The following is a 21,960-nucleotide window of genomic DNA, read 5'->3' on the forward strand; positions in this document are numbered from 1 at the left end:
AAATCTGAAGTATCTGATAAAATTATGATCAGTAGCACCACATTTCATAAGCATTGGAGTGTGATCTGAGCATGTACTAGCTAAGTGAACAATTTTATTTCTGGGTAATAAACTGGTTCATTCATGATTGAGTAAAACTCTGTCCAATCTTTTCCAAATTCTATGCCCATTACCTCGGCCATTACAACATGTAAATCTAGGTCCACTGAACCCCGCATCCACCATGCCGCATTCTTCAATGCATGAGATAAATTCCCAACTTTTTTCCATCCTATGAGGTACGCCTCCCTTCTTTTCCTCAACTTCCACTATAACATTGAAGTCACCAGAGGTACACCAAGGACCATTGATACTTTGTTGCATTATCTCAAACTATCCCACAGAGATGTTCTTAGAATTCTCTTAGTTTTGGCATAGACAATAGTCATCCAAAAAAGTATGTCCTCTGCTCTCTGGCTCATTTGAATTGTAACCTGTTGCTCATCTTCATAAAAAATAGTAGCATTGAGTTGTGCATTCCAGAAAATTTAGATTTTTCCATTGCTATTAGAGTGACAATTTTCAAACCCCAACATCCTTTCATAGGATTCAATGCGAGTAGAATCCACAAATGGTTCTTGGATAGCAATAAATTGGAGTTTGTACATGTTGGATATGAATTGTATTCTTTCAAACCACCCCCGGGGGCGGACTTTACCCCTCTAATATTCCATATAATGGAACTAATCATTAAATGGATGAGATTGGGGAACAATTTGTTTGGCTTTGATCTTTGCCCTAGTGAGAGGGGCGAGATCTCCAGTAGCATTTTTCTCTTTTTTCTTATTTTTCTCACCCTGCCTAGGCGATAAACTCCCTTTCATGATGAGATCCTTTGTCTGATCTTCCACTGCAATCTCTCCAGACTGGTCTTTCCATGAGGTTCTTGGAGCAAAAGCATTTAAAAGCTCTTCTTCATCCGTAGAATTGCACTCTTCATATTTGTCTTCTTCATCCCTTATGTCTTCATCGGATTCATCAGATGCATATTCACTAGTGTTGTCTTCATCGGACTCACCATGTTCTGTTATCATTAATGGTCCAGTTTTATCTTTCTCTGCCTGAGGTATCTGTTGGTTAGTACTATAATAATTGTCACCCTTTTGTATTCTACTGTTGATCTTCCTCTATTTACCTTGATATTGCAGTTTCTCCATTGATGTTTGAGGACCCGGAGGTGTACACCAAGAGTGATGCCCCTTATCTCTTTAGTCATAGTATGGATAATAACTTCGGGATTAGAAGAAACTATATTGGAGTTGTTTGTGATATGTGTTTCAGAAAATTTCTGAATCTCCACTGCTATACCCTTTCCCTTAAGATGTTCCATGGTATCCCACCTCTGTATAAGTGGTTATAGCCTTTGAACTATCATTTACAGTATTTTGGGGAGATAAGCATGCTTCAACATGTTTCTCACCCTCCTTGTTTTGTGCCAAATTATCTTCTTTATCGTTGGACTCCAACTCCTTGGAACTACTTTTATTAGTTTTCTGAGCAGACTTCACAACCTCAGTAGATTTCCCATTTTCGTTCAGGTGCAACAAATGTTGGAAAGAGTTAGCCACGGGTACAGGAGAATTATTGTACATACCTTTACGAATTTGAAATACAAAGTGACATAACACGTGACATCAACATCAGAGTTGGTCTGAATCTAATAGTACAATGTTTGAAAAATGAACCTTGGACTAGTGGCGGATCTAAGTGGAGTGAAGGAGTTCTACCAAACCCTTTCCTGGGAAAATTTAAACCACTGTGTAACATTTAGTAGTTTGCATTATTTGAACAAATTAAAACCAAAACTGTAACCCAAAAGAACAGAGAAAGTTTCTGCAAAACCATGGTATTTAAGTTTCCTAATGTAAAGAACAATGTTAGTTTGCTTAATTCTTTACGACCCTATATTAGCTTTTCTTTGGAAATGAATAATAGCATTTCCCCGAATGTCTTCAAGATAAGTAGCACTAACTTATTTTTAATTCAAAAGAAAACAAATATAAACTTCTAATATGCAAAATAAGAATAATAATATATGATATCCAGTATCTCCAGAAGATTCAGAAAATAAATATATGAGCTCTTGCTCATGAAGCCATGATCACAAGTCAATGTTGACATTTATTCAAAACACAAAGTTCTGAACTACAAATTGTTTGGTAGCCAATGATAATCATTTAAAATTTCCAATATTTCCATAAGATTCAGAGGAAAATATATGAGTCATGAGATGGACAATTAATTAAGCATCAAAATATTTAGATTTGAGTACTCTAGCATATACATATAAAATATGCAAGTCCGGCCTAGTACCATATCATTTAATCTCAACTTATCTAGTTGAAGATACGAGAATGCATAAGAGCTCAAAACATAGGCATGTATATGATAAAACGCACAATTTGTAGGATACTAGCAATTTCCATAACCCCGATAAATACCCAGTCTCTATGTATACACTCGTCTCCTTGTATACATAGTCACCCCTTAAAAGTAGTCCATTAACTCTGTTTAAACATGCTTATCTTAGGAAAACCACATTTAGAGATCAAAGTCTCAACATACCTGGTATCCAAGTAAGATAAAAGTCCACAACTGCTTTTCCTCGTTCCATATACGTCAAACGTTCCCAATCCATTGAAATCAATGATTCTCTGGATTTTTTATTGTTGGCCTAAGTGAAGGTTAGTTTTGAAGATTGATAAAGGAAGTTCAGGCATGAACCAGATCCATCCCTTGTGTGCATAGACACTGGCAGATTCGAGCATATGGGATGCACGTGAAGGAGATAAGCTTAACTTGGTATAATTGATATCTCCTGATTGAAAAGGGTTGCATAATTGAGAAGGAGAAGAACTCCTTAATTAGTATCTCCTGATCAAAAAGGGTTGCATAATTGATAAGGAGAAGGACTCCTTAATCAAAGAGAACACTATCCAAGATAAAGGAAAGAGTTAGAGGTTGAGATCAACTAGAACTCTTCCACCAAGGAAGAGTAACATTAAAACTCTAGTTATTTTCTACTCTACTAACTCTATAAATCGCAGGATATTCTCATTAAACAGGGACGCACAAAAGTAGAAGTTAAACGTGAATTGAGAGCAAAATAGCAAGGTATTTTGCAAGCAGTTCGTGTGTGATTCAAGTGTGCGAACCTGAAGCTACATGAACCAGATAGAAGAACCAGTTCCAAGTGTTTGTCTTTTATTCTAGTTCAATTATAATAAGTATTTTCATATTGTACCTTTAACCTTTATCTAGAGGCAATTTTAATTGGTACTCCGAGTATTCAAGTTAGAGTTAACTTGAAGTTGTCACAACAGTTAAAGGATGTGTGCCACAACGGGATTAGAGTTAATCCTAGGTTTACAAAAGTATTTTGTAAATGCAGTTTTGGCTCAGTGATTTAGTGGAGAGTTTGGAAAAATCCTACTGAGAAGTAGGTCGTAATTTTTTCATATTTTGAGCAAGGTGTTTTCCACGTAAAATACTTGTGTTCTTTAATTTCTGCATTTATTATTCCGCAACAGTAGTATAAGAAATACATAGAAGAATCAGGTCCTTCTATAATCTGTGCATGCGAAAAATTGGATGCCACACAAATCACCCCCTATTGTATGATATTGAAGTTAAAACATTAATTGGTATCATAGCGGGTTATCCTTGAAGAGGCTAATACCTTAGGAGAAGATCAAGATGAGTGCACCACCTGGAAACTAGGAAGGGCAATCCACTGCTAGGCCACCACTCTTCAACGACCAGTATTACTCTTGGTGGAAAAACAGGATGAGAGATCACATCATAGGAGAAAACTATAAGCTATGGGACATTATCACAGATGGTCCACCGGCTACCATGAAGATAAATGTCGAAGGAGAAAAGGTGCCGAAAACAAGAGCCGACTGCACTGCTGACGATTTGAGGAAATGGGAGAAGAATGCTAAAGCCAAGAAATTGTTTGTTTGTGGACTCGGTCTAGATGAGTATAGTAGAATGCAAAGGTGTACCATTGCTAAGAAAATCTGGGACACTTTGTAAATGGCCCATGAAGGAACACCTCAAGTTAAGAGGTCCAGAGGAACACTACTATATACTCAATATGAGAATTTTACCATGAAGGAAGGAGGAACCATCCAAGAGATGTATACAAGGTTCACCACACTGACAAATGAACTTAAGTCTCTTGGAAGAATTATTTCTGAAGAAGACAGAGTTGAGAAGATTTTGACAAGAGTTCTGCCAGTTACTTGGGAGAGCAAAATCACTGCCATTCAAGAATCAAAGAACATTTTCACTCTTAGGTTGGATGAGCTAATTGAAAATCTCACTACTTATGAACTTAGAAGGCAAACCATGAAGATGGATGTACCCAAGAAGGAAAGGAGCTTGGCACTCAGAATCACTGAAGGTTCTGATCTAGAAGATAATGAAATGGCTATGATCACAAAGGATATCAAGAAGTACCTAATGAGAGGAAATGGTTCTTCATGAAGTGGAGGCTACAACAAACCAAGAGTTCCTGAAAAATAGACCAATGAGGGCTGCTACAAGTGTGGGAAGACTGATCACCACATCAAAAACTGCCCTCAATGGAAGATTGAATGGAAGAAGGAAAGAGCTGAACGAAGAAAAAGAAAGAAGGAACAGGTTCATCCCAAGAAGAACAAAGGATCAACAAAGGCTATGGTTGCTGCTTGGGGAGAAAGCTCAAATGAGGACTCAGATGATGAAGATGAAGATGAACAAGCACTTATGGCAATTGGAGAATCCGATGAGGAATCTGAAGTAAGTATAATCCATCTAAAAGACAAGATTAAGTTTTTGTCTAAAGAAAGGCTATCTGAGTTACTTCTAGATTTCATTGATGAATCTGAGGATATAAACAATTAAAAGAAACAACTGTCTAAGGAATGTGTGATTTTAAAAGCAAAGTGTAAAAATCTAGAACTCAGAGTTAGTGAGATTGTAAGTGAAAATTCTACACTAAAGAACCAGGTTCATGCATTTGAATCAAATGTCCTAGAACTTAGATCTGAAAACCTAAAACTGAAATTAGTAACAAGTAAGAAGACAGCTGATTGCACACAACTCACTCTAGAAGAAAATGTAGGTAAACTAAAAGATGAGTTGTATAGGAAGGATGAACAGGTAAGAATTTTGACAGAGGATCTAGGCAAGGTCAAGCATGAACTAGATATAACTTGTAAATGGAACAGGTCTTCCGATGGACTGTCATGGCTGCAGGAACATCACAATAGCAATAGAAGAGGAATTGGCTTTGGGAATCTGCCACCTAAATGGGATCCCAAAAGCAAGTATCTCACACTTCCTGAGAACAAAATTTTCACACGCTGTGGTAAGACTGGTCACTATAAAAGTGAATGCACTGCAAAAGAAAAGGCTAGTCAAAAGAATAAAAAGTTTGTTCAAGGAAAGAATAGGCTGTCAGGTTGGGCTAAAAAGAATTTGATTCATCCTTTTGCCTATAGAAAGGGACCCAAACTAGTTTGGATTCCTAAGACTAGCCCCTAATTTCCTTTTACAAGTCCAAGTGAAGGGGAGCAGCCAAATATGGTATATGGATAGTGGCTGCTCAAAGCACATGACAGGAAGCAAGAACCAGTTCCTTTCACTTGAGGACCTCAAAGGAGGTAATGTCTCCTTTGGAAATGGGAAGAAAGATGAGATTATTGGGGTTGGTAAGGTAGGTAAGACTGACTCTCACTTGATTGAGAATGTCTATTTGATAGAAGGCTTAAAATACAGTCTAATTAGTGTATCACAACTGTGTGATAGAGGTAACTTGGTACCATTCACCTCTACTAAATGCTTTGTGATTAATCTTACCACTGACAAGATTGTTTTGTAGGGAAAAAGAGTGAATAATATATATATATATATATATATATATATATATATATATATATATATATATATATATATATATATATTATCCACACTATCAGAAAATGAACTCACTTGCTTAAGTGTGTTGGACAATGATCCCCTCCTTTGGCACAAGAGGCTTGGACATGCCAGTCTGAGTCAACTCAACAAATTAGTCTCTAAGAACTTGGTGATAGGAATGCCTAATATCAAGTTCAAGGAAGACAAAGTTTATGAGGCTTGTGCAAGGGGGAAGTAGGTAATATCCTCTTTTAAATATAAGAAAGTGGTAAGTACCACCAGAACAATGGAACTAGTCCATATGGATCTCTGTGGTCCAATGAGAACATTAAGCAGATGTGGTAAAAGATATGTGATGGTGCTTGTTGATGATTACTCTAGGTTTACTTGGACATTGTTTTTAACATCTAAAGATGAAGCATTTGACATGTTCACTTCTTTTGTTAGAAAAACTCCGAAACAACTAGGTAATCAACTTTCATCAATTAAGTCTGATTATGGCACTGAATTTGAAAATGCTAAATTTGCTGAATTTTGTGATAAGCATGGCATGGATCATAATTTTTCTGCTCCTAGGACTCCACAACAAAATGAAGTAGTTGAAAGAAAGAATAGGACACTTGAAGATATGGCTAGGACTATGCTTCTTTCTAGTAAACTACCCTATAGCTTCTGGGCAGAAGCTGTAAATACTGCATGCTACATCATAAATAGGTGCATGACTAGACCTCTTGTAGAGAAGACCCCCTATGAGTTACTTAAAGGGAGAAAACCAAATATATTCCATCTTAGGGCATTTAGATGCAAGTGATTTGTGCACAACAATGGTAAAGATTTCCTAGGTAAGTTTGATCCCAGAAGTGATGAGGGAGTATTCTTGGGATATTCTTCACACAACAAAGCTTATAAAGTCTATAACAAAAGAACTATGTGTGTTGAAGAAAGTGTTCATGTGGTTTTTGATGAAACTAACATTTTTTCTAAGAGACAGGAACATGATGATGAAGCAATTGGGCCAGTAAGAAACTTAAATGAAACCACATCCCAGACTGAAGCTGCACTGGAAGAAGGAACATGTGATGGAACAGGTTCTTCCACCCAGAGCAACATGAAAGGGGGAATAGAACAAAGAGGAAAGGATTCTCAAACCTCAAGGGAACATGTCCATGAACCTGTTCCACAGCAACAAAGCATTGAAGAAACATCAAAGAGAAACTAGTTGGTTGTGAAATCCTACAAGTATCGAAGTTCTCATCCCATTGAGAACATAATTACTGATCCAACCTCTGGAATCAAAACCAGATCTTCATTAAAGAATCTTTGTGCTTTTGATGCTTTCTTATCTCTTATTGAACCTAAAAATATTGCTGAAGCTTTGCAGGATGCAGACTGGGTAAATGCAATACATGATGAACTCAACCAATTTGAAAGGAGTCAAGTTTGGCATCTGGTACCAAGACCCTTGGACAGATCAGTAATTGGCACAAAATGGGTCTTCAGAAATAAACTTGATGAAGATGGAACTGTTACAAGGAACAAGGCAAGATTGGTGGTTCAAGGATATAGCCAAGAGGAGGGCATAGACTACGATGAAACTTTTGCTCCAGTTGCAAGGTTGGAAGTAATAAGACTCCTTATAGACTTTGCTGCTTACATGGAATTCACCCTTCACCAGATGGATGTTAAGAGTGCCTTCTTCAATGGCTATCTAAAGGAAGAAGTGTTTGTCAAGTAACCTCCAAGGTTTGAAAGCAAGGAGAGTCCTGATCATATGTACAAACTTGACAAAGCACTTTATGGGCTCAAGCAGGTGCCAAGAGCACGGTATGAAATATTATCAAAGTTTTTGCTTGAGAATGACTACAAGAGAGGTAAAATTGACAATATTTTGTTCTTGAAAGAAAAAGGTAAAGATCTCTTGGTAGTTCAGATATATGTTGATGATATAATCGTTGAAGCAACTACTGATAAGTTAAGTAAAGAATTTGCTAAACTAATGGGGAGTGAATTTAAAATGAGCAGGATAGGTGAGCTTAATTTCTTTTTAGGCTTACAAATTAAACAAAATTCAAATGGAACTATGATCCATCAACAAAAGTATGTAAAAGAGTTGCTTAAAAGGTTTAAAATGGAAGATTCCAAAGAAATTGACACTCTTATTGCAACAGCTAAAAAGTTGGATATAGATGAACCTGGTTCATCTGTTGATCAGAAGTTGTATAGGGGAATGATTGGTTCATTGTTAATAGACCTGGCATTGTTTTCAGTGTAGGCCTTTGTGCAAGATTTCAGGCAAATCCAAAGGAGTCTCACTTGACTGCTGTCAAGAGAATTTTAAGATATCTAAAAGGCACCACTGATCTCTGTCTATGGTATCCAAAAGGTAGCAATTTCAATCTAGTGGGATATGTTGATGCTGATTATGCAGGTTTTCTAGTGGATAGAAAGACCACCTCAGGTATGGCACACTTTCTTGGCTCATGTCTTGTGTCTTGGGCCACCAAAAAGCAAAATTCAGTGGCCTTATCTACTGCTGAAGCTAAGTATGTTGTTGCTTCCTCATGTTGTGCTCAATTGTTATGGATCAGACAATAATTAATGGATTTTGGAATTGATGTTGGTTGTATCGCCATTTTTTGTGATGACACTAGTGCAATTAGTATGACCAAGAACCTGTTTCATCACAAGAGAACTAAGCACATAGATGTTAGGCATCACTTTTTGAGGGATAACTATGAAAAGGGGTTGATCACTGTGGAATTTTGTGCTACTGACAAGCAAATAGCTGACATCTTCACAAAAGCCTTAAGTAGAGATTACTTTGAAAGGAACAGGTTAGAATTAGGGATGATTAAGATCACCTAACAGGACCAGTTCAGAATTCACAAGGAAAAAACATATTGAAAAAAAAAATTTGCTCAGACTTATACTTTTAACAGTATACTCTTGTGCCATGTGTTAAAATGACTTATTAATCTCTAATGATATTTTCTCTATTTTGGCAAATTTAGACTTACACAAGATAATTATCAGTGAAGAACCTGGTTCATCAAGATAACACGGTATGTTTTCTACACTTTGCATAATTTGAAATAATAATATTTGGATCAGGAGCTGCCGTTAAATACTCTCATCTTCCAAACACAATCCAATTCTCTTCTCTCCCATACCCAAGCACAAAAATAACTAACACTCCTGAAAATCCTTCATCCCCACCCAAGGAAATCTGAAGACTCATTTAAATCTGCTACTAAGGGGGAAGAAACAGTTTCTTCTGAAACCAAACATGTATCTTCTGGCCCTAAAGTAACTCCTGAGACAATTTCTGAAGTTGATACAAATTTAGAGAGTAGGTTTGTGCTGGTAGGGTCTATAGCAGGTGTTGAAACTATAGAGTCTGGAGGAATTGGTGGTAAAAATAAAAAAGAAAAAGAGAGCAAGGGTGTTCGAAGTGCTGTGAAGGGAAAGGGTAAAACAGTGGTTGATGCTTCACCCACTCCTGTGAGTTTAACCAAAGACATATGTGCAATGGTTGTTTGGGGAGAAAAATCCGCTGGACTAGAGGAGAGTGTAAAGAAAACAGGGGGAAGTGGGTCTGGCGAAGCCACTGAAGGGCTGGTTCAACTTGGGAAAAATATAGATGAACTTGTTTCATCTGAACAGGAAACCCTCGCAGACCTACTGAAGAGAGTGACTGAAAGTTATAATCCAAAGAAGAGAGGGAGGTTGGTACAAGCAAGGATTATTTTGGGGAAAATACGCTGCCTGCTTGTGACTATGAAATCCATATCACTCCTAAAGAACCTGGTTCATCTAAGAAGGTACCAGTGAATAGCAAGGTGCGAGCCTTGGTGCAAGAAAGTAGGGCTAAGGATGCTGAGATTGAGAGGTTGAAGAAGAGGTTGGCAAAGGTGGAGACTGAGAGAGATGCTCTCAGAACTGAGCCGGCAAGAGAAATGGAGAAGAATGATGGCATTCTTCAGGATATGCTGAAACTCCTCCAAGCCAAAAACCAAGCACCTAGTTCTTCCCAGCCTTACGCCTCCCAGCCTAGTGTAGATCAACCAGTGACCCAGTTCAGGATTGTTTTTGCTCATGTTTCCAGTATTTTTATTTCTTCTTATGTGTTGTGATAGAATCTTATCAATCATCAAAGGAATTCACTGTCTTTTGCTCTAACTGTTTGTTTATATTTCTTTGATGGTTAAAATTCTTAGCTTGATCTATGATGATTAATCCATGATTGAATTTGAAGTAGCCCCTGTGGTCATGAGTAAGTTTTAAAATCTGAGAATCACACATTTGTTTATGCAACTTTTCGATGATGCCAAAAGGGGGAAAAAGGTTGTTCTTTACACTTTGAACAGTGATGTTTATAACCTAATGAATCGGGTCCTTGATGATAAGTGATAAAAAGGAAAAATATTTCTAACGTTGTGTTGATGTTGAGCTAAGTTGAAACAGGGGCTAAGCTTATGAAAAGCACAGAGTTTGTCATCATCAAAAAGGGGAAATTTGTTGGCCTAAGTGAAGGTTAGTTTTAAAGATTGACAAAGGAAGCTCAGGCATGAACCATGTCCATCACTTGTGTGCCTAGACACAGGCAGATTCGAGCATATGGGATGCACATGAAGGAGATAAGCTTAACTTGGTATAATTGATATCTCCTGATCGAAAAGGGTTGCATAATTGAGAAGGAGAAGGACTCCTTAATTAATATCTCCTGATCGAAAAAGGTTGCATAATTGATAGGGAGAAGGACCCCTTAATCAAAGAGAACACTATCCAAGATAAAGGAAAGAGTTAGAGGTTGAGATCAACTAGAACTCTTCCACCAAGGAAGAGTAGCATTAGAACTCTAGTTATTTTCTACTCTACTAACTCTATAAATCGCAGGATGTTCTCATTAAATAGAGACGCACAAAAGCAGAAGTTAAACGTGAATTGAGAGCAAAATAGCAAGGCATTTTGCAAGCAGTTCGTGTGTGATTCAAGTGTGCGAACCTAAAGCTACATGAACCAGATAGAAGAATCAGTTTCAAGTGTCTGTCTTTTATTCTAGTTCAATTGTAGTAGGTATTTTTATATTGTACCATTCAGCTTTATCTAGAGGCAATTGTAATAGGTACTCAGAGTATTCAAGTTAGAGTTAACTTGAAGTTGTCGCAACAGTTAGAGGTTGTGTGCCACAACGGGATTAGAGTTAATCCTAGGTTTACAAAAGTGTTTTGTAAATGCAGTTTTTGGCTCAGTGATTTAGTGGAGAGTTTGAGAAAATCCTACTAAGAAGTAGGTCGATATATTTTCACCTTTTTAGCCAGGTGTTTTCCACGTAAAATACTTGTATTCTTTAATTTCTGCATTTCTTATTCCGCAACAGTAGTATAAGGAACACATAGAAGAACCAGGTCCTTCTATAATCTGTACACGCAAAAAATTGGACGCCACATAAATCACCCCCCTCTTGTGTGGTATTGAAGTTAAAACATTATTTATATCTATTGGACCCATCTCTAAAATCTAGTATTTGGTCAAAGTCACTTAAAAAGTCAATTACTGGACAGTTTGGTCAAAATCTAGAGCAAGCTTCACAAAGAGATTAACCATAAGCTAAGGAGTCAAAATCTATGTTCAAAATCCAATTTTCATCTATCTTTGTCAAATCTCAAAAATAGTCATTTGGCGACATAGGTTTTAAACCGACCATAGAGCACTTGAAATCTCAAGTTTTGATCTTAAAAATCCATGGGTAGTCACAAGTCAAATAATGTCTTAGGAATGCTATCTTAATAATTACTGATGATTCCTCTTCAAAAAAGGTAAATATCCATAGATAGAGCACCCAAAATATGTACATAAAGGTCCACGTGCGATCGTGAAGGCTAAATTTTCTGGGCAAGGAGGGCACGGCGTGCTGAGTAAATCACTGGGCTGGCTTACCGTGATCAAAATGAAGAGACTGGTCACTCACCACTATCACACTCAGGTTGCTTCCGATCGTGCTGCTTTGGTATACCTGTGATCATGCCCAACTATGCCTTGTAAAAAGGACTAAGCGGTCGCTCCAAATATAACCCGGTTCAAGTCCAGAGTCGAATCCCACATGGAACTAACCTATTTACTACAACTTTAAATAATGCTAATGATAAGCTCAGAAAACTTTCGGATGCAAGAGTTTTATGAATAATCAGTGGAATTTATTTAGCTAAGGAAAAATAACAATAAAATTAGCAATAATCAAGACTAAAATTGAATCCAAGGGTAAAAGGATCTAGGGCTATTGATTTCCCCAATTGCCGGATTAATTCTTAACTCTTTAGCTATAATCTCGCCGTAATACTTTATGAGGATTATGAGTTCCGGGCTACCGTAATTATCTCTCAATCAATTACGATAATTTACTAAAAGCATTCTCTCGAACTACTCTAGTTAACAATTTATGCAATTCAGAATTATCCCACCAAAAATTCGTTATTTCTAACCCCACTTTTAAATTCAAGTAAGTAATCTCTTTACTTACCCAAAAGTGATGTTGTTCAACAACAATCTAACCAAGTATTTTTTTCTCAAGCAACACAAGGTAACTAGATACGATTAATCAAGGGCCCTTTCAATTAACCACAATACAATACGTAGTTGAACAATCATAGAACAAACACGGCTCAATTATAACAAAATACAGTCAAGACTTCATCCAACAATTGGTTCCATCAACCCTAGATAATAGATTTAGCTACTCATACTAATGGAAAACAAATCACTAAAATAATTCATAATCAACAAATAGAAGTATGAAGAAGAAGATGAAAACTCTTAGGAAATTATCCGTCTTCTCTCCCTTGTTCTTGCCTCTAAAATCTTCTAAAACCAATTATCTATGACTTCTGGACGAGTTTAGGCTTCATATAAGTTTAGGTTAGTTGCCTAGGAAATTACATAATTAACCCTTCATGTTTGGCTTTCGTCCGCCCGTCCGCGGCCGCGGATTCGACTGCGGATCCGACCGCGGATTTCCACTGCATCACTGCCTTGAGTTCGCGGGCCAATGCGCGGCCGCACACCTGGAGGGGTCGTCTCGCTTGCTTTTCTCGCTCCTTTTCGACCGGGCTAACCTTCGATTGGCCTTCCACACTCCATGTTGACTCCAAAACACTCATTAGCTCCCTCCTAGCTTGGAGTAGCTCCTGCAAAGCATCAAATTCTTAATTAGAGCATTTTGTTATCTTTTAGCATTCAAATATCAATTAAGTGCGGCTAAATTAGAGTGTAAATAGTGTCTAAATTGCATAAATATAGCCTACTATCAAAACCTCACACTTAAACTATTACTCGTCCCCGAGCAATCAAACCACACTCTAAGAGGCCTAATTTCACTGAGCAACTTCCCTACTCATCACACCAAGAATATTTCACATAAATTGAGGACATTAGTGCAACATCTACACCCTCTAGCCACGCAATGTTCTTAACCTACTTATTTACTCTAATTCAGAGGTCCAGACTTATCTCTCCTTCATGAATCAAGTGCCTGCTCACAACAAAAGAGACTCATTTCACAATCAGTAAAATTCTCACACACCGAGGAGCTTTAAAAGGAACAAAATTCACTCACCCTTAGAAATGACATTCTTGTGCTACAGAAAACGCACCATATGCTTGCCCGTAGTGTACTACTCTACTAATTGAGCTCACTCAGTCTAGGATCAAGTATGACTTTATTTGGATGTAATGTAGGCTGCAGGTTGGGTAGGATATATTTGGATATAATAGTGACTACACCTCCCTAAGTACTTTAATACATTTATTTTACAATCAAGTCCACACCTAAGTTAAACCAATATTTTCATCTTTAACACCACATATACCACCCCACACTTCTTCTTTGAGCACAATTACCTTAAAAGCCACCAAAGAATTATTACCAATCAACATGATACACTATTAACAATATATATATATATATATATATATATATATATATATATATATATATATATATATATATTTCACAAGTGGCTTTTCCAACAAGATATATCTTTCTCCTTATTTTCCTAGTTCCACTCAAAAGATCCACCAACTACCCCACACTTTATCCTTTCTAAATTCATAGTATTTCAAGTACTTACGAGAGGTAAAGGGTTCAAAAAGATGGTCAATTCAAACAAGGGATAGGGCTTGTAATGTGGTTGCCAAGGAAACAGGATTACAGGCTCAACAGGGTTAACTATGGTACGTAGCAAATAGGTAGGTGGAGTATGTATATATATGGTTCAACAAATAAATGCGTATATCACTTCCCAGATTAAACAAGACTACCATTTCGCTTTGCAGACACACGAGGCAAGTTCTAGGCGTTAAATGTCGTGCATAGAATATAACAAGCCTCACACACACATGGCACATGACTCATTCCAGATTAGATCATCAAACACTCAGATCAGGGTACTTAAGCCAAATTAAGAACATACATTTTAAGGCCTTCTTACAAGAGTCAACAAATGAGCCTAAGCGTCACACTAAATTAAACCGCTATATTCATGGCATTACAAAATTAAGGGATCCTATTCTAATTGTGCCCATAGCCCATAAGTTTCTAACTAAAAATAAAAAGCTAACTACATCCGGTTCAAACAAGACCCTTGAAAAAGAACCGTGGTTTAAAGAAAAACCAAGAGGGAATTGATACACTACTACAAAAGAAAATCTTTTTTTATTTTTTTTTTCTTTCAACTTTAGTCCCTCAAGAAACCCGTCGAATGATATCCATCGTCGGGCCAAGTCGAAATTGATTTATACAAATAAACTACTAAACTATCTACATACAACATTCAAAAAAGTATCCCCCACCCCACACTTAAAAAGATGGCATGTCGCCATGTCATATAAAGTAAAGTAATGCGAGGTAAAAGAACTTCCCTGATGGATCAGTCTTGATCGGAGACAGTGCCAGGGTCGAGATGACATACTCTCCCCAGCGCACGTAGCCAGCCCATGATTTTCTTCTCTGACTTCGCATTTTGGGTGGCCAAGGCATCAACTCTAGTCCCCAATTCCGTGACGGAAGTGCGCAGCCCTGCCATATCCTGTTCTAAGGCTGTCATCCGTGTACTCCGTCTGACCTGGGATGGTCCTTCAGCTGTTGCAGCTTGTTCCTGTGGAGGTGAGGCAGGTTCAACCTCCTCCTACCCTTCATCGCCCTCTTCCGACGCATTAGAATCGTCATTATGAGTTTCCCCTGGTGCCACCGGGTCTTTCCCGATGGTCACTTTGTCTGCCCGGAACTTTTCTTCTTTCTTTACCATGCCATCCACCTTTGGGTTTTCAGGCACCCTTGTTTCCCGACAGAATCTAGTGATCAGAGAGGGAAAAAAGAACCCATACCTCTTTTGTGGTGAACGGACAAACATCTCAAACTGAATAATCTTGGCCACATCAAAGTCTTGGCCATTCACAAAGCACTAGATCAAGGCAACTCTCAGACCATTTACCTCCGTGGTGTTATGGGATGGCAGCAAGCGACTGTTGATGATATACAACCAGTACTTTCCTTCAAAAGTGAGTGAGGCAGAGTGTAGCTTAGATCCCGGCACAACCCACACTACCTTTTGTCTGGTGCACAGATAGTTCTGAAAATCATGTTCCATGTGATGGATTCTCTCCTGTAAGTATCATAGAAATCCTCCTCCCCATTGAATTCAGGCAATCGATACACTCTCCTGATGGCTTCTATCGAGGCATCCACCCTCGTGTGTCGCACAGTGCATATTCTATCCTCATGTTCGGGGCAGTTGGCATAGAACTCCCGGACAAGCATTAAGTTACCCTCCTCCGGCTCTTCGAAAAAGCTGTCCAACCTGCGCCTGATCAACTCCCGATACATATTAGGGCACTCATCCTAGAGGGACGCCCTGTCAATACCCCTTTCTGGTACATGTGTTTTTAGTTGCCTTCAAACTGAAACGGTCTTGGGCAGCTTTGGAGACAAACCTGGTATGATCAAACTGAGCTGCACTGGCCGCTGCCCGTATCTAGGATAAGCCTCCATGACCACTTGATGAGGCTTCGGTAGCGCGTCTCTTCCTTGAAGGTTGCATATTACCTACACAATAAATACTACTATCATTGGAGAGCGGAATATGTGACCCAATGGCTGTTACTCAAACTTCACTCGCACAATTGGTCAACAAACAGGTAGTGTGCATATGTCCCCCCAAGTCACCCAAATACCCAATTAGACTACTATTCCTCACAAACCCAACAATGTTTTCCCCCAAATCAACCAATTCAAATAGCCTCCATATACCACATATAAACCACAATTCAAATCCCAGACAAAAGCACCTATGATTTTACTACCCTATACATACAATAGCAAGGGAAAAGATTGAAAAGAATTACAAAAAGAAAAAAAAAATACTAAGAAAGAGGAATAAAATCATGTACTTACTTGGAGATCTTGAGAAGAACGGAGGTTGTAGATTGGTTGAGTGGAGAAGAGAAGGAAGGAGAAGAGTCTTGTGTAGAAAGGAAAATATGGGGGAAGGGAGGGGTTTGGGGACATGAAGTTAGGAAGGAAAGAAGAGAAGTGGGGGAAGTGGGGGTGTTGGGAGTTTAAGTTAGGGAAAATAAGGGGGGATATAAAAAACAAATTTGACTAAAAATAAAAAGAAACTTACCTGGACACGCCCCATATCCGCGCCCAGATTCGCGGTCCTATCCGCGGTCGCAGATTCTGGCAGAGGGGGACCAAATCCGCGGTCCAATTCGCAGCCGCGGACGGGGGACAAAACACAGGCCAAAATCCGCAGCCATATCCGCGGTCCAATTCGCGGCTGCGGATCTCCGTCTCCAGCCAATTTTTGTCTTTGCCGCATTTTTACCTATTCTCGGGTTAATTTCAACCCCCAAATCCTTCCGATGCGCATAATGTTTGCCCTGTACACTAGTAGATCGGTCAAAGTCATTCCAAATCAATTACAACAACCAAAGTAAGAAAAATAATGGGTTGCCTCCCAAAAAGCACCTAAGTTAACGTCGCGGCACGACGATTTACAACAAACCATGGGTTGCCTCCCAGGAAGTGCTTGATTTAACATCGCGGCACGACGCATGCTTTCATTATCACTCCTCGTTCGCGTACTGGGGCTCTTCCAAAGTTATCACCACTCTATCCCATTTCTTTTCGACCATTCCAAGGTAATGTTTCAACATTTGCCCATTTACCGTGAACTTGTTTGTCCCATCTTCGGATTCAATCTCTACAGCTCCACTAGAGAACACTTGCACCACTCTGAAGGGTCCTGACTATCGGGACTTCAACTTACCCGAAAATAATCTCAATCTCGAGTTGTATAACAATACTAGATCTCCGGGCTTGAAGTTCCGATCTAAGATGTGCTTATCATGGATCATTTTCATCTTTTCTTTGTATAATCTAGCATTATCAAATGCATGGAACCTGAATTCCTCGAGCTCATGTAACTTAGTGACTCTGCTGGTGCCTGCGGTCTCTATATCCAGATTCAACTGCCGCAGTTCCCAAAGTACTTTATGTTCGAGCTCTACCGGAAGGTGGCATGCCTTTCCAAACACCAACTTGTACGGTGACATACCAATTGGAGTTTTGAATGTTGTGCGGTACGCCCATAATGCATCATCCAGCTTCTTCGCCCAATCAGTCCTTGTTGCATTCACTGACACTTTTAATTTCTCAATTGGACACTTCAACTTGCCCCCTCGTCTATGGGTGGTGCGGTGTGGCTACTTTGTGGCGAAATCCATACTTTTCCAACAGACGTGCGAACGCTATATTGCAAAAGTGGGTTCTACCATCACTAATTATAGCTCTCGGGGTGCCAAAACGTGCGAAGATGTTTTTCTTTAGGAAACTTGTTACCCCTTTTGCATCATTGGTTGGGAGAGCCACCGCTTCGACTCACTTGGAGACATAGTCAATCGCTACCAATATATATTTGTTACCATATGAGCTGACGAACGGCCCCATAAAGTCGATCCCTCACATGTCAAAAACCTCCACCTCTTGAATTGTGGTCATCTACATCTCGTGACAGCGAGATATGTTGCATGTCCTTTGGCATTCATCGCAACTTTTGACCCAAGCATGGGCATCCTTGAACAGGGTAGGCAAATATAATCCCGATTCCAACACTTTTGCTACTGTCTGGATTCCTCCAAAGTGTCCACCATATGGTGAAGCATGGCAAGCCTGCAAAACAGAAGGTTGATCTTTCTCGGGGATACACCTCCGGATCATGTTATCTACACATATTTTAAACAATAGAGGTTCGTCCCAATAATAGGCTTGACAATCGCGAAAGAACATTTTCTTTTGAATTGAGGAGAGTTCATAAGGTACAATACCGCTTGCTAAATAGTTAGCAATATCAGCATACCATGGCGTCTCCTCCATTTTCATAGCAAGTAACTGTTCATTCGGGAATGTCTCTGTTATGTCTTCAACCTCCATTCTCTTTTCATCTCCTTCCAATCTTGAGAGGTGGTCTGCCACTTGATTGTCTGTCCCCTTTCTATCACAGATTTATAGATTGAATTCTTGTAGCAAAAGAACCCAGCGAATCAAGCATGGCTTTGACTCCTTATTTGCTATCAAGTACCTAATTGTTGCATTGTCAGTATAAACCATAACTTTTGAACCAAATAAGTATGACCTGAATTTGTCAAAGGCAAATACAACAACCAGCATTTCCTTTTCCGTTACAGTGTAATTGAGTTGTGCACTGCTGAGCGTCCTGCTTGCATAGTAAATCGAGTGCATTATCTTGTCTTTGCGTTGCCCCAAGACTGCTCCTATAGCATAGTCACCGGCGTCGCACATGAGCTCGAACGGTTGCTCCCAGTTGGGTGTAACTATGATGGGTGCAGTCACCAATCTCTTCTTCAGCTCCTCTAAAACCAACCCGCAATCATTAGAAAACACAAAGGGCTGATCCTTTTCAAGCATCTTACATAAGGGGTTAGCAATTGTGGAAAATTTTTAATGAATCGCCTATATAACCCGGCGTGCCCAAGGAAACTTCTTATTGCCTTTACCGAAGTGAGCGGTGGAAGCTTCTCAATCACATCAACCTTGGCATGGTCGACTTCAATGCCCTTGCTGGACACTCGATGCCCCAACACTATTCCTTCTTGTACCATAAAATGACATTTTTTCCAATTCAGCACCATATTTGTCTCCACACATCTTTTGAGCACTCTTCTTAAGTTGTGAAGACAATCTTCGAATGAATCCCCCACCACGGATAAATCATCCATAAACACCTCCATAATATCCTCCACCATGTAAGTAAAAATGGCTAACATGTACCGCTGTAATGTAGCCGGTTCATTGCAAAGTCCAAAGGGCATTCTCCGAAAGGAAAAGATGCCATATGGACAAGTGAAAGATGTTTTCTCTCTGTCTTCCAGGGCTATTGCGATCTGATTATACCCTGAGTATCCATCCAAGAAACAGAAGTGGGACCGCCCAGCTAACCTGCCCAACATTTGGTCAATGAAAGGCAATGGGAAATGGTCCTTTCGAGTAGCTGTGTTCAGTTTCCGATAGTCCATGCAAATCCGCCACCCCGAGACTGTACGAGTTGAGATCAACTCGTTATTCTCATTTTGTACGACCGTCATTCCTCCATTTTTCAGCATACATTGGACAATATTGACCTAGTTGCTGTCAGAGATAGGGAAGATGATACCCGTATCCAGCCACTTAATCACTTCCTTCTTTACTACTTCCTTCATATTCAGGTTCAGCCGTCGTTGATGTTCTATGGAAGGTTTGTGCCCCTCTTCCAGAAGAATCTTGTGCATGCAAAAGGCTGGGCTGATACCCTTTATGTCTGCCATAGTCCAACCAATGGCAGTCTTACATTCTTGCAATACCTGCAATAGTTGCTCTACCTGCACAACTAGCAAACCAGATGATATAATAACAGGCAAAGTAGAATTAGCCCCCAAGAAAGCGTACATGAGGTGGGCTGGAAGCGATTTCAAGTCCAACTGTGGTGGCTCCTCTATTGATGGTTTTGCAGGTGGTGTTTCTCTCTCTTCTAAGCGTTGGGGCTCAAATTGAGGTTCCCTTTTCCAGAATCCTTGACCTTCGAGAGCCATGACCCACTCTGCCAACCCTTCGCCGTCCATCTCTTCCAAATTCATCAAGCAGGCTTCTAGTGGATCCTTGACATTAAGGGTCTCATCCTCTTCTTGCAGTATCACATCCACAACCTCCACTAGTGAGCAGTTTGCAAATTCACTGGGTCTTCCCATGGATTGTTGAATGTTGAATATTTTTTCTTTATTGTTCAACCTCATTTTCAACTCTCCAGTCTCACAATCAATTAACGCTCTCCCAGTGGCTAAGAATGGCCTTCCCAGAATGATGGGTATCTCTTCATCTACCTGACAGTCAAGAATAACAAAGTCTGCAGGAAATACAAATTTCCTCACTTGCACAAGCACATCATCAAGAATTCTTGTCGGTCTTTTGACTGTGCGATCAGTCAGTTGCAACAACATTGAGGTCGGTCTAGCTCTGCCAATGCCCAGTTTTGTATAGATTGCCAAGGGCATCAAGTTTATGCTGGCTCCCAAGTCACACAATGCTTTAGCAAAAGCATAACTCAAATAGTGCATGGGATAGTGAAGCTACCTGGATCAGGCACCTTTTGGGCCAAAGGTCTTATCACTACCGCGCTGCAGATCTATGTCATAGTTATAGTGGACAGGTCCTAGAAGTTAAATTTCTGTGACATCAGGTCCTTCATCATTTTTGCATACCCCGACATTTCCCTCAAAGCATCCATCAGTGGAATATTCAATTGAATCTGTCGAAGCATTTTCATGAATTTCCTGTATTGATCATCTTTCTTTTGTTTTGCCAATCTCTGAGGGAATGGTGTAGGAGTCAACCTCTGTCCACTACTTGATGTCTTTTCTTTGTTGGAAGCTTCTGGCACAAAAGGTGCCTCCTGTTCTGAGACTTGTTCACCTTCCTTCGCCTTACCCTTGTCAACCTGTGCCTGTTCAACTATCACCTCGGTGAGCTTTGCTGACCCATCTGCCTCTAATATAACTGGAGTAGTTAGCGTAGTTTCTCTCCTAGATTGAGCAATTGCTTTCTCTCTGTCTAAATCTCTTCCATTCCTGAGACTCACTGCCATTAGCTGATTTGGGTTTTGCTCCTTTGGGTTAATATTTGTATCTGCAAGCAATGTTACTTGGGGGCAATTGTTCAAGGCCATAGACAGCTGTCCCAGTTGAGTTTCAATGCCTTTGATTGCTGAATCATGTGCTGCTAACTTTTCTTTCATCTTACCATTTGTTCCAATGAGTTGTTGCAGTATGCCCCTGATTTCTACCATGTTGCTATCCTGTTATTGATGAGGTGGTTGGTAGGCCAACTATTGTTGGTGCTACTGATTATAGCCCTGCTGCCTTTGATAAGGCACAACTTGACCTTGTGGTCGTGCGCCTCTAGAATTGGGGTTGTGTTATGGCAGGTTGGGTCTGTACTGCTGGTTTGGTGCTGGTCCCCATTGTTGCCCACCTTGCCTCTGACCTCCAAAATTATTGACATAATTCATGTCTTCTCTGAAGCCCTGGTTGTCATTCTCTCCACTCCACGAGCACACATATGACTGGTTTATGCAAGGAGTGCACAATCCTCCATTTGTTATATCAACAATGTGCACTTGCTTTGTACCCATCTCATCAATTTTCTTTGTCATTATGCTCATCTGAGTAATGAGAGTGGCTATGTTCTCTGCATGGGAATTGTTTGGGTCAAGAGCAACAGAATGCACTATTGGTGTAAGTGTCGTACCTCTAGTCATCCAGCCTGAATTTTGAGCCATCTTGTCAAGAAAAATCTTGCACTCTGTGAATGTCTTGCTCAAAAATGCACCCCCAGCTGAAACATCTACATTGGCCTTCAAACTGCCTGCTAAACCCATGTAGAATCTAAGTCCCAACATCTGATCTGGA

At 39.6% G+C, this 21,960-nt stretch overlaps 1 protein-coding gene across 1 annotated transcript; it reads right to left on the bottom strand.

The window, feature by feature from the left end:
- Window positions 1–722: 722 nt before the first annotated feature.
- On the bottom strand, window positions 723–1,631 carry LOC104088607 (uncharacterized). Its single transcript, XM_009593315.2, has 2 exons — window positions 1,380–1,631; window positions 723–1,109 (listed from the first exon to the last, which is right to left on the bottom strand). The coding sequence occupies exons 1-2, from the start codon at window positions 1,629–1,631 to the stop codon at window positions 723–725; spliced, it is 639 nt and encodes a 212-aa protein (XP_009591610.2).
- Window positions 1,632–21,960: the final 20,329 nt, after the last annotated feature.

Source organism: Nicotiana tomentosiformis, chromosome 10, assembly GCF_000390325.3.
Source record: "Nicotiana tomentosiformis chromosome 10, ASM39032v3, whole genome shotgun sequence".
NCBI lineage: Eukaryota > Viridiplantae > Streptophyta > Magnoliopsida > Solanales > Solanaceae > Nicotiana > Nicotiana tomentosiformis.